This window comes from Biomphalaria glabrata, chromosome 9 (genome assembly GCF_947242115.1).
Source record: "Biomphalaria glabrata chromosome 9, xgBioGlab47.1, whole genome shotgun sequence".
NCBI classification, from domain to species: domain Eukaryota; kingdom Metazoa; phylum Mollusca; class Gastropoda; family Planorbidae; genus Biomphalaria; species Biomphalaria glabrata.
The window spans coordinates 4293018-4307235 of NC_074719.1; the positions used below are offsets into that span (position 1 = coordinate 4293018).

Below are 14218 nucleotides of genomic sequence, written 5' to 3' on the forward strand. Positions count from 1 at the left end.
TACAACACTATTCAAAAGGTCCTTTTTTAATAGGGAGCTCTGGGTCAGGAGAATGCGTTTCTTCAGTGAAGAATGAAAGAAAACACTTATGTCGTCGGGGCTTCGCCCCGAACTCAATTGATTAATAATGTGCTGTAGATGTCAGGAGAATACTTTTCTTCAGTGAAGAATGCAACAAAACGATTTTGGCGGCAGGGCTTCGCCCCGAACCTCACTGGAGAAGCATACAGCATTTCCCCAGACCCCCAAGCTTGCAAGACAAAGGCCTCAACATGACTGATTTTTTTTTCGCCTAAGGTTTAAAAACACTGCTTTTTTTTAATTCTTATATATATATATATATATATATATATATATATATATATATATATATATATATATATATATATATATATATATATATATATATGCTGTAAGCACGTTTATGCATAGGGTTAGGGTTTGAACAAAAATCGCCCCCCCCCACTCCAAAGTTTTGGATCCGCTAGTGCTGTGAAGTCAGTTGTTATTATCCCCTCGGTTGATATAACAATGGAGTAAATTGTTATTCTATATAACTTCCATAAACGCTTTATCTCCAGGCCTAGGTTCTCATATTTTCGTTGTTTTTCCATTATTATTAGTATTATTATGGTCATTATTTTATTTTTATCTTTTCTAATAGATTACAGTTGTTGCTTCAAAAAAGAAGATAATTACGTCCTACGCATAGCAGTGAAAAGATATCTTATCTTATCTTATATAATACAGACGTTACTTCAAAAAAGAAGATGATTACGTCCTACGCGTCATGCATTTAGTCATGCATATTATTAACCAATGACTTAAATTCTGCCAAGTCACTGGTTTTCCTGGCTAGCTCAGGCAACCCATTCCATGCTCTAATAGCACTAGGGAAGATATCAATTAGAGGCTTAACATAAACTTAAATGAGTTTACCAAAATCTATGTAACTCAATCGTTTATTAAAACTACTGAGGTATATTTTGATACAAAATAAAAAAAAAATTGAGCTAGAAGCTCTTAATGAAAAACAAACACAAATATTTTTTAATAACACGTTTAATGAACCTGATCAAAATAATTTGTTTCTTTCTGAGATCTGTTGACCATTAAAAAGTAACCATTTCCTCCATCTGTCTTTGGCATATGAAATCTGTAACGTTCACTGGCGAATAATTTGGTGACGATCAATGATAATGCGGATTGGTCAAATCTGTTCATTTAAGAGAAATAGAATATAATCAAATATTTAAACAAGAAAAAAACTATTTTCAAAAAATTCTTTAAAAAAAAACAACAACTTATGCTAAATGTGACTGTATCAATTTGTTTGGATCAGTCAAGTAATTAAATTTGTAATCATCATCAAAATCCACTTGAGTGTGGGCTTGAGAGGCTCAAATCCTCTCTTGCAAAAAGCTCTGGACAGAAACCCCGCTGTCTTACGTAGTGTATACATGTCACCATACAGGTCGAGAATTTGTGGTTTCCTAGAGACGGTGATCAGCAAGTCTGGGGCAGTTGAAAAGAATATGAGGCACGGTTTCCTCTTCTTCCCCGCAGCAAGGGTATCGTAAATCAAAATTTGGCCATGGCCGTGAGAAATATGAGCCAACATGACAGTGGCCTGCCCTGCACTATGCTATAATAGGGTGTCGGAGAAATAACGTGTACAAACTTTTTACCAGAGTGAGTGGATATAAGTTTTGTAAACAAATAGTAGGGCCTAACTTGCTTTCTAAAGATGTCATTTATGCACAATTCCGGTGTTTTACTCTTAATGTCATTTAAGCTAAAAAAAAATTTTTACTGTTAGAAACAAGAAAAAATAATGAAAAATACATTTGTTTTTAAAACAATAGCTCAATTATAAAACTAAAACTAAAATTAAGTATAAGAAAAAAAAAAAAAAAAGAAATTTATAAAATAGCAACAATCTAGGTCAAAGCGGGGGGGGGGGTATTGAAATCGTACTTTGACAAAGTCAACTCTTTCTACGTTAGTGTCTATCCTTTAGGCCAGAGCTACTTACTAAACGGTTCATTGTTTTTTTTTTATTATTTATTTACACTTTCATTATATAGACCTCTAGAACTAAATCTAGACCTGGACAGCCCAATGGACCTCATTCACCAACCGTAAACAAACAAACAATAGGTGCTCTAGCTCTTCTATATAACTTACGATCTCATGTTTAATTCATGATGGTTGTCACGTGACAGTGTTTTTTTCCCGTTGTTTTATCAATAAGATCACGTGACTAAATGTTGTTTGTTTACAATTGGTGAATGAGGTCCATTTAAAACTCTAAAGGTCTAGATCTAGATCTACTTCTAGTCTAGATTAGAATGTAGGTGTAATCTTTAGTAGATTACGTAAAGAAATATAAGCAGAGCTTAGAGCAATTCTATCTCATTTTATTCTAAGGACGTTACTTCAAAAAAGAATCATTTATCGGCATCCCTACACTACGACTGACTACGCTAATATAGCTTATATCAGTAATGCCCAACGTAAATCGACCTGCGTGCCCTTTTAATTTCCGATACTCGTGTCGCGGGCCATATGATCTAAAAGGTGCAAAAACGAACTGTATTTGACCTGAAACTATTAATTAATTAATAAAAAAATATGTTGGCTTATTATAATGTTCCACAAAAAAGGAAAAAATCAATGTACTTTTACAGTCCCATTTCATAAACCCACAAATGTTAAGGGTCATGGCACCAATCAATCAGAGAAATAAACAGGACCTTAACGTAGGTAAAGATACATTTCCCTAACTTTTTTTTACGGAGGGGAGATTTTCTACATTTTGTGCCGACGTTTCGGCGGGCCGATTTGAGCAACGTCGCGGGCCGGATCTGGCCCGCGGGCCGTATTTTGGGCATCGATACTGTAGCATTGACCCAGATACACCTTTCTTTCACCTCTCCCCCCGCTTTCCCAACTGGTCCAGACAAGGGATAAGGACCATAGCGTACTGAGAAAGCTAAAAGCATGAAATAGCGCTAAACAAAAACAATTGGTACAAATATTTTTGATCACAAAGACTTTTTGTTTTTGGTCTAGATCTATTACTAATTCATTTAATTACATGACTAACCCAAACTAATACAAGCTTTGTGTGGTGTTTTTTTGGATTTTGGGAGTCGGTTTATATAGATCTAGTCTCAAACAAGGAAATCCTACGTCGAACTGAGAGTCGACAACTTAGTGAGGTTGTGACAGAGCGTCGAATGAGGTTTGCGGGACCTGTTCTCCGACAAAATGAACTACGCATACCAAGAGTTGCGATGATATGGAAGCCAATACGAGAAAAGCGCAAACAGGGACGTCCTCGTATAACTAGGCGACACACCTTCATGGAGGACCTCAGAACAGTGGACACCAGGTGGGAGTAGGCTCCAGACATTGCCAGTGACAGATCTTTGTGAAGACAGCTTGCGAACGGCGCGGGAGGACCTAAGTCCTAAGTAAATCCTTTCAATAACGCGATAGTCTTTTCAAAAACCAATTTTGGCTCTAGATCTAAGTGTAGTTCTCAAGCCAAATTTACATTTATTTATTTTCGCTTTGAAAATTGTAACTGTCGAACTAGAGTTTTCCCCATGTGGCCAACGAGTTAGTAATTATTTTCTCAGCAACATACATATTACATAAACTGTAAAAATTCTAGAAAAATCATTAGAGCCGTTTTTTGAGATCAGCGTCCACCCACCCTCTATGACTTTCTGACTTGAAAAGAGGTATTGTAAAAGAAATTGTCGCGAATAATTGACATAAACTAAATGACGTTTATAACTACAGGAAACTATATTCAAAGCACATCAACACACGGGACTTGTTGATTGACTCGGGACATGCGCTACGCTTCCATTGTATGCCTTTTTGCTGTCTGAGACTATCTCAAGACTCAGACACAAAAATATCAATGGCGAAAGCATACATCCCTGTAATACTCCCGTCTTCTAAATCTAGATATAAAAACCTGTCATTAGAATATTATATAGTCTTGTAGATTTATACATTCGCTTAACCGGAACTGTTTTCTCGGGGGGGGGGGGGGGTTGGAGGGTGTAAAAAATGTTACATTTTATGAAATCAACATTTATTGAAACTAAACAAAATGCATATTTTGAAGTGTCTGCAATGCATTAGAATCTGGGTTTTATTGGATATGGGCAGTTTGCTCTAGATTCTTATTTAAGAGTGCGGTTTTAACTTGAAAACCCTCTGAAAGAAGGGTAGTTTAAACTCTGATCCCCTCCCCTGGGGACACCGATGCTTTACAGTTTCGTGTTACATTGTAATGTAATGGGATTTTGTCAATTTTTTTTCTTTTGAAAAGCTAAACAAAGGCGTCTTTCTACATGTCGGTCTATTGTGAATTACGAAACAATCTTTATTGTACAAGAACTTAGATGATTGTGTTTAGTTTCGCATTGCACTTGCCTGTGACACCTGTGTAGCGTGTTGTTTCTACTTTCTCTGTATCCCCGAGTGCAGTTTGGACAGAAGCAGTCTAGCTCCATCACGCACTTCGTCCAAGGTTCGAGTATGGCCCGAACTACAAATGGAGTTTGTTTAAATACACTGACACCAGCTTGAAGCTGGGTATAGTTTATGTAAGCACAAGGCTGGTCCCCAAAGAAATCAAACATCTGGAAATATATAATTTAATATCATTAAGTATACATCTTATTAATACTGGCTAAGAAACATCTTACCTTATAAAATACTGACGCTAATTCAAAAAAAGAAGATGATTTGTTTGTTTGTTTTATATGTTTCGGATGTTCCTTCAGAGTTGAAGATAATTTACTTCCTAGTCCAAACCTCCCGAAGGACGACGGGGGATGGGAGCGGGTAGGGTTTGAACCCGGGACCATCGATGAATCTGAACGACAGTCCAGCGTGCAAACCGCACGACCAGGCAGCCATCCTACGCGTCATGCATCTAGTCATGCATGTTAACCTACGACTTAAATTCTGAACATCTTCGACTAATTAAGAACGCCGAGGCTCACGACCAGATTCAAAACGAGCTTATAGACTTGATGGCATATTTTCTCGTCATCCTTGACTGCACGCTTGATGTTAGCCACAAAGAGCATTTATCTTTTACATAGCGTTTTGTGGACGTATCAGATCCAGAAGTTAAAGTGGAGAGCACTTTGAGTTTATGTAGTTAAATGGCCCATAGCACGGTATCTTATCTTATATAATACAAACGTTACTTCAAAAAAAAAAAAAGAAGATGATTACGTCCTACGCCTCATGCATTTTATCATGCATAGTAACCAATGACCTTAAGTCTGCCAAGTCACTGGTTTTCCTGCTAGCTCAGGCAACCCATTCCATGCTCTAATAGCACTAGGGAAGAAGGAGCATCTGTACAAATTTGTCCTAGCATATGGAACGAGGAACATATAACATTAAACTCATTTATTTTTACAATTTTTAAAAATATTAGTTTAGAATAGACAACTAAAAGACAAGTTGTTTACATGAATGTATGAAAGTGAAAATAATTTTTGCGCCATTATCTGGCAAAGGGACGTCTATACATGAAAGTAAATAAGTTTTAAAAAGAACCATAACTGGAACAAACTGGATGATAAAAAGAGTACAAAAACGACACCCCGAAAACGGGAGTAATCATTGTAAAAAATTAGAAATAAAGAAAACATGAGATACATACTTCATAAGATATTTCCTATTACAGTACATTGTTTTTATAATCAACCTGATTATTTTTTTTATAGATTCAAATTTTTAAGGCTTAAAATCCTTCCGAAGTATGCAACATATGTATTTTATTTCATATATGGAAATAGTGCAATGATATTAGAAGCATAAGTATTTAAATACATTCAATGCTAAATTATTCTATATTACATTAAATCTTTTCTACATGACACTATTTTATATTAGAATAATATTATATATAATTTTATTTTAAATAGAAATAATTGAATACGCTGCAAGTATTATAGTACTTGGATTACCCCTTTCATTGTAGCTCCAGGGATGTTATGCATACTTCTTCCTCCCCACAGCTGTAGGCCAAGCTTATCTCCCCTATCTAACAACTCCACAATATGGTCTTTCCAGTAGATTGAGGCGTCTTGATAAACGACCAGTTTCTTTGTTTTCATCATGCAAGCCTTTCATTTTTTTAAAGAATAAACATAAAACACTTACTTGAAACCATCTTAAATTACTAAATATATTTTTAAAAATGTAGCAGGGTAGTGCAGGGCCGGATATAAGTGCGTGGAGGCCCCTGGGGTAAGATTTTGTGGAGTCCCCTACACTCTTTCGAAAGAGTTAATAAAGATCCACTAATTAATAAAAATACTTGATTTTATTTTACAAGAACGAAATCTAGGTCTTCTAAGTTTAATCTCCCTTTCCTTTAAAAAAAATATATGTATATATTAGTTTTAAAACAAGTGTACGTGTTTGTGTCTGGAGCTGTATTTATATATTCATGGAGCGCGGTGGCAGAGTGGTTAGGCGCTTGGCTTCCGAACCTGGGGTCCTGGGTTCAAATCTCGACTGGGATTTTGGTTTTCGGGATTTTTAATCTAAGCCTTGAGTCCATTTGACTAACGTTGGGGAAAGTAAAGGTGGTGGTCCTTGTGCTGGCCACATGACACACTGCTCGTTAACCGTTGGCCAAAGACACAAATGACCTTAACATCATCTGCCCTATAGATAAACAGGGGGAACTTTTATTTACATATTCCGAGCATGCTACAACTCCAAGCGGACAATTTTGAATCACGACATTGTTATGTGTTAAAAGTGAGTAAAAAATTAAACATTCCTGACCATTCGATTGAAATTCCGATATCTTTTTCTCTTTTGTGGAGGCCCTGGGGGTCCAGCTCTGCTTGCCCTCCCTTAAATCCGGCCCTGGGGTAGTTTTTTTTTTTTTATTATGATACAAGAATCTTTAACGTAAAAATCAATCTCGTCAAGGTAGTCCTTATGATGTATGTTAAAAAATTTCATCCTATGTGGATCACAATCCTTACCATGATAAAAACTGGTTTCCAAGCACATGAATGCAGATCTCGAAAATGTGTGGGAAACAATTCAAACGGAAATGATATCACGTGACATTGGCAAGCTTTCTCAGTCTGAAAACAGACGGAATCAGATAAGTTATGACTTAATACGCTATCACTATCATAACAGGACTAAACAAAATATGTTGAAAGTTTAGTCTGTCTAGATTCTAGACTTTGCCGCGTCATGTAATAAAGAAAAAATAAAATAATACCGATTGGCAGATTCTAAAAATGCTATAAGAACATCTTTAATAAAACCTGGATATTCCAAAGCTGAATATATATATATTTTTTAATTAGCCATAACTGTGGACCTTTAGGCGAAAGAAGAACTACTTATTTTACACACTTTACTTTATGCTTAAATAATATAGTATACTGCTGTAACTTTAAGGTAGACACTAAACTATAAAGGCAGTACGTAACAATAAACTAGGTATTTATTTACACTACTAACAGTATCAGGCATGGATATCAGCCATCAATTCCCAGAATGTCCTATCCCAAGTGACACCAGTCCCTTTCTACCTAACTACCAATACAAACCACCGACACACTTCCCTGTGCCGTCCCAGATCCTCAACACAGTTCATGGATAGCACAAAGGACGTTCCCTTGAGTCAAGACAGCCCAGACTCCAATAACTTGCAGATCACTGCAGCCAGATCCACAACAGTCCTTCTTCCTATCTAAACATGTCTTATACTACTAGTGTTTAGTAGTGCTCAGGTGCGCACCAGCAGTTTGGCGCGGGAGCAGAGTTACAACAATACATTCCAATCCTATTTGACATTAAAACGTCTGTTTCATATGGGTATACGACCCCCAACATTCGTGTTAATATATTATCTTATCTTATCTTATATAATACAGACGTTAATTCAAAAAAAGAAGATGATTACGTCCTATGCTTCATGCATTTAGTCATGCATATTAACCAATGACTTAAATTCTGCCAAGTCACTGGTTTTCCTGGCTAGCTCAGGCGTAAGTACAATGTGCTGTATGAACTATAAATACGTAAGTACAATGTGCTGTATGAACTATAAGTACAAAGTACAATGTGCTGTATGAACTATAAGTACGTAAGTACTATGTGCTGTATGAACTATAAGTACGTAACTACAATGTGCTGTATGAACTATAAGTACGTAAGTACAATGTGCTGTATGAGCTATAAGTACCTAAGTACAATGTGCTGTATGAACTATAAGTACGTTAGTACTATGTAAGTACTATGTGCTGTACGAAAGCCTACTTTATTTCTTTGCTCCTTTGTGAGTCCCAGATCTAGCAAAACAAAAGTCTTGTCCGGAACATAAGGGAAGACAACTGTGTGTAACCTGTGAATCATGGCCTGACTTTCATAGTAATGATTAGCAGACGTGGCACTGGCGAAGATGATGTTACTGGCAGGGATCTGGGATGACAAACTGACGATCTTTTCACGATCCTGGTCTGTCAGTGTCAGTTTTGGTGACAGTATGTCCCAGAGTCTTTCTTTAGGGTTCTGACTTAAATGTCTAGAGCAACTTTCAGACCGACAAGCTAAACAAGAAAAACCGAAAAAAAAACTTTTTTAAAACAAAATAAAGTTTACATTAAGTGAAATTGTATCAATTAGTTCGGGTCAGTCATATGATTAAATTTGTATAAGATTTAGACTAACAATAATAAATAAGTGAGATTAGAAATATTTTTACCGATTTTTTTTTGTTTAGGGCATTTTCATTCTTTTAGCTTTCTCAATACGCTATGATCCTATCACTTGTCTGGACTAGTTTGGAAAAGGGAGGGGGGGAGAAAGGGTATCTGTTTGAATGTTAAAGTGATCGCTTTTCAAATTAATAAAAAAAATGTGTTCACTCAGGGCTTAAACCTCCTCAAGGGGACTAATTCAACGAATACCAACAAATCTGTCAAGTACGATTTCTTTACTTTGTTCGATACTAAACAAAATAATCAACTACCAATAGTTAATTAACTAATTGTTATATTTTTTAATGGATTCTTATTTGTCAGGTTAAAGAAATAATTGTGCCAAATTTCAACTTTATCCGAGATTGGGTGTGGAAGAAATAGTAGGTTCAATATTTTTTTCCAATAGACAAGAGTAAGTTCATAAAAAAAATATTTAAATGGTTTTACTACAAAAGATAATGTGTCTTCCACTTACATACATACTATCAAAGTATTTTCTTTTAGTTACTGCTTTTTTTTTTTTCACTGTTGTTCATTTTGAGTTAAATATTATCCAGCTTAATACGCGTTTCAAAGATTGAAGACAATAAGTATTAGAAATAGCTTTAAAACACACAAAAAAAGAGAGATAAAGTACTTTGTACTCTAATGGTTTTCCACGAGTTTTTGTTGACCTACTTATGACTCGTGCTTCCCTACCCTCCACGAAAATATAAAAAGTTACATCCGCATCCAAATTGTAAAAAAAAAAGTGTTGTCTTTATTTGTTTTCCTAATTGTTAAAAAAAAGTGTTGTCTTTATTTGTTTTCCTAATTGTTAAAAAAGTGCTGTCTTTATTTGTTTTCCCAATTGTTAAAAAAAGTGCTGTCTTGATTTGTTTTCCTAATTGTTAAAAAAGTGCTGTCTTTATTTGTTTTCCTAATTGTTAAAAAAGTGCTGTCTTTATTTGTTTTCCCAATTGTTAAAAAAGTGCTGTCTTTATTTGTTTTCCTAATTGTTAAAAAAGTGTTGTCTTTATTTGTTTTCCTAATTGTTAAAAAAGTGCTGTCTTTATTTTTTTTCCTAATTGTTAAAAAAGTGCTGTCTTTATTTGTTTTCCTAATTGTTAAAAAAAAGTGCTGTCTTTATTTGTTTTCCTAATTGTTAAAAAAAGTGCTGTCTTTATTTGTTTTCCTAATTGTTAAAAAAGTGTTGTCTTTATTTGTTTTCCTAATTGTTGAAAAAGTGCTGTCTTTATTTGTTTTCCTAATTGTTAAAAAAGTGCTGTCTTTATTTGTTTTCCTAATTGTTAAAAAAGTGCTGTCTTTATTTGGTTTCCTAATTGTTAAAAAAGTGCTGTCTTTATTTGTTTTCCTAATTGTTAAAAAAGTGCTATCTTTATTTGTTTTCCTAATTGTTAAAAAAAAGTGCTATCTTTATTTGTTTTCCTAATTGTTAAAAAAGTGCTGTCTTTATTTGTTTTCCTAATTGTTAAAAAAGTGCTGTCTTTATTTGTTTCCCAAATTGTTAAAAAGTGCTGTCTTTATATGTTTTCCTAATTGTAAAAAAAGTGCTATCTTTATTTGTTTTCCTAATTGTTAAAAAAGTGTTGTCTTGATTTGTTTTCCTAATTGTTAAAAAAAGTGCTGTCTTTAACTGGGGTACATTTTTGTTTTCCTAATTGTTAAAAAGTGTTGTCTTGATTTGTTTTCCTAATTGTTAAAAAAGTGCTGTCTTTAACTGGGGTACATTTTTGTTTTCCTAATTGTTAAAAAAGTGTTGTCTTTAACTGGGGTACATTTTTGTTTTCCTAATTGTTAAAAAAGTGTTGTCTTTAACTGTGGTATCTTTTTTCCCTCCTTTACACTCTCTTTCTCATACCTTTTCCCTTTTTCATAGTCTCAGTTACTTTTTCTCTCTTCATTTCTCTCTCTCTCTCACTCTCACTTTTTCTAATATCCCCATTTCTCTGTGTTTCTTTCTGTTACTCTCTCTTTCTTTCTCTTCTTCTCTTTATCTCTGTTTTACTCTTTTTCATTTATCCTTTTTCTCTCTTTTTACCTGTTTTTTTTTATATTATTTTCCCACTAATGCACTGATGTATATATAAATTTGTCTACATCGCTTACATCTCAATTTTGTGACAATTTCCTTTCAGTTATAAGTCCATCAATTTTATGTTTCCACCATTTGATATATCTTCCTAAGCAGCTGTCCATCGCCTATATAATATATATGGAGAGGAAACGGCAAATTGCGAAATTCTGTAGGATACTTAATACTGTCTTTTTTTTTATGATTATTGACATGTTACAGAAAACCTAGTAGTTGTGTTTTTATTTTGCCTTCTATGTGTGGCTTTAGTTTTCCTCTATTTCCCACCATGGATGTGCAGGTTTTTGGTGTAAACTTAAGTTTAATGTACACACAAAAATATTTTAATTCAATTATAAATTGACTTAATTGAGTTAAGTATCATTCATCTGTCATTCATCTTACCCCACCACAAATCGTTGCACTTTTTAGTGACGATGTACGACTGCATATCCGTTGATGCATTCAACATCTCCGTCAGTCTGTCTGTCATGTCACCCACGAAGTCAGGAGGTCGGCCGAAAGTCTGTAATTTATCTGATGAGAAACAAGACAAGAGGGAGAAGTTAGTCTCAGTTTAAAAAGGGATACATGACTACATGTGTCGTAATATGACATCGCACGTATGATAACATATTGTATTCAAACACACATGAATACACTAGGCCATGGGCGTAGCCAGGATTTTTTTTTTTGGGGGGGGGGAGAGGCCCGCAAAAATATATATATATGTGTGTGTGTATACCTACTAAACTGACCCTTCATTCTTTCGGAAGACGTTTATTGTACTCTAGAATAGGTTTTTCCTGGAGTTAGTGGAAAAATTGTAGACTCCTCGCCATTGCCAGCAAAAGGGATCTGGGGAAGCACTGTGAGCTTACCAAGAGCGGGGCAGAGCCCTATTTCCGGTATTGAAAGCCAACAAAATGCATATTCTAAAGTATCTACAGTGCATTATATTGCGATTAAAAAGATTTCAATAATACTTATGTGCTATTCTTACTGACTTAGATCCTCCCGCGCCGTTCGGCGCATTGAGCGGCAAGCTGTTTCCACAAATGTCACTGGCAATGTCTGAAGCCTCTTCCCACGTGCTCTGAGGACCTCAATGAAAATGTGGCGCCAAGCTGTACTAGGATGTCCCTATTTTGCGCTTTCCTCGTAATGGCCTCCATGTCATCGCAACTCTTATTATGAGTAATTTATTTTGTCGGAGAATATGTCCCGCAAACCTCATGCAACGCTCTGTCACAACCCTACTAAGGGGTGATCTCCCAGTTCGGCATAGGATTTCATTGATTGAGACCCGATTGAGACCCGATTTCTATAACTGACTCCTAAAATCCGTCTTAGCCATCTTTGTTGAGCCACATTTAGTATTTTTCAATTTTTGCAGATTCACTGCACTTTATTAATGGAGTCCAGCCACTGGTAGAAATGTGTAACCTCTCTTGGCTACACTCTTGGAATTAGGTGTATGTGGCTTGCTTTAAATTTTATATCGAAAAGGTAAGTTTTATCGACAAAATCATTTTTTAGGGGTTTTAAACTAAAAAATCTGTGGAGTTTTTTTTTTTTTAATTAAAACCCCCCGTAGCTACGCTCATAGAATTTGGTAATTGTAGTTTGCTTTAGAATAAAATTTAAGATAGAGGTTTTCAACCTTAAAACTCTCTGTCTGGGAGTATTTAAACTCCAAACCATCAGGAGGGGGTTTAAACTCAAAATGACCCTTGGCTTGGCTACGCTCGTAATGTTCTGTGGCTAATGTTCAGTAATAATTGAGATAGAGTCAGAAGTCACATTAGTTTAGCCCACAACAATATATATATATATATATATATGGAGGCGCGGGGTCCGGGGCCTATGATCCATTAAACCAGGGGTTCTCAACCTGTGGGTCGCGACCCCCTTGGGGCTCGATTGACGATTTGCCAGGGGTCGCTAAAGACCCTCGAAAAAATGGATTGTTTTTGTCTATTCTTCTATTGCTGTGTGTGTTTGCGGGTGGGGAGGTTCGCGGCAGAGTGGGGGATTGTAAAAAGGGGTCTCCGAGCATAAAAGGTTGAGAACCGCTGCATTAAAGGAATAGAAGGAATAAGAACTGTTCCGAAATGACCAACATATAATATTTCGTCTCAGAACCGGACACAGCACAATGAGACAAAACGTGCTCCGTAAGATAAAAATAGGTACTAGTGAGATTTATCCTTGTATCACCAGAGAATGCGACCATGTCCTTCAAAACTGCATACTCCATCGAGAGGCCCAAACAAGACGATGGCCTCAAACTCCCCCCCCCCCTCCTATAGGAGAGCTGCCAGATCCGAAATCCACTGTGCAGTTCATTGCAGATATGGGACTAATTGTTTGAACCTTCCAACATATATATATATATATATATCAACACAAAAAGGAAGAAGAAGAATCTGTGATTGGGATCTGAGTTCGTTCAATCGCAAAAGTGTTCAATACCCAGTCGCAGGGGCGTAACTAGGGATTTGGGGGCCCGGGGGGATTGACCTCTTTGGGGCCCCCTTGTATTTTGACATTCGACATATGACATGGGATAATGTACGCAAAAATATATAAGCCCCAAATCAAATTGGTTCAGTATATTAGTAAACTTATCAAAAAGTAATCAAGACTCTTTTAATGAATAATACCGTTGTTTATTAGTTAAATAATGCACAAGTGACAAATCTAAATTGATATCGCTTCACGTCGTGCATTCTGTGCAGCAAAGACATCTATAACATCAACTACATCGATACTTTCTAGTATTTGTGACTTCACTGACATTAAAGCCATGATAAGCCTTTCTTGTGTCATTGTGCTCCTGAGATAGTTTTTGATGAGCTTGAGCTTTGAGAATGATCTCTCACATGACGTAATGGAAGTGGCCTGAGTTAGCGGTATTCGGAAGAGGTTGCAAAGTTTGAGCACACGTAATTACCATATGAAGCCTTTTTACCTAAATATGTCTATTGGTGATTGTATTACTGGTTTGTTGATGACAAGTGATCGTGCATGAATGACATCATTGAAAAAGCGATTTGCCATTTATTTCATCATACAAACAGGAAAAGTAGCACAGTTAGTCATAAGCGGGTCTTCGTCTAACAAGTGTCTTGGTTCAAGAAGAAACCCAAAGGTATCCATTTTCTTTCCAGCCTTTGAAATCTGCCCTTCATCTCCATATGAAATCTGTCCAGCACTTCTGTCGCAACACGTTTGAATTGCAGTTCTATTGACAGTCCTACATTAGAACTCAACTTCCCATCAAGTCTTTTCTTTCTTCTAGTTGTTTTGATTACAGGGAATCCATAGTATTCACTACCTTCTTTTCCTTTTTCGA

General features: G+C 35.9%; 1 protein-coding gene across 1 annotated transcript; it reads right to left on the reverse strand.

The window, feature by feature from the left end:
• Positions 1-1052: 1052 nt before the first annotated feature.
• Positions 1053-11391, reverse strand: LOC129928074 (uncharacterized). Its single transcript, XM_056040432.1, has 6 exons — positions 11266-11391; positions 8344-8633; positions 7050-7154; positions 6015-6173; positions 4459-4667; positions 1053-1216 (listed from the first exon to the last, which is right to left on the reverse strand). Exons 1-6 carry the CDS (start codon positions 11351-11353, stop codon positions 1063-1065), a joined length of 1005 nt encoding a protein of 334 aa, XP_055896407.1. The 5' UTR covers positions 11354-11391; the 3' UTR covers positions 1053-1062.
• Positions 11392-14218: the final 2827 nt, after the last annotated feature.

Excerpts from the sequence above, each read along its gene's own strand:
- LOC129928074 (XM_056040432.1), bottom strand. The coding sequence starts at position 11,353 with ATGACAGACAGACTGACGGAGATGTTGAATGCATCAACGGATATGCAG. Across the intron at positions 8,634-11,265 it reads GTGCAACGATTTGTGGTGGG|CTTGTCGGTCTGAAAGTTGC; the intron begins GTAAGATGAATG and ends TTTCTTGTTTAG. Across the intron at positions 7,155-8,343 it reads CAAAGGAGCAAAGAAATAAA|ACTGAGAAAGCTTGCCAATG; the intron begins GTAGGCTTTCGT and ends GTCTGTTTTCAG.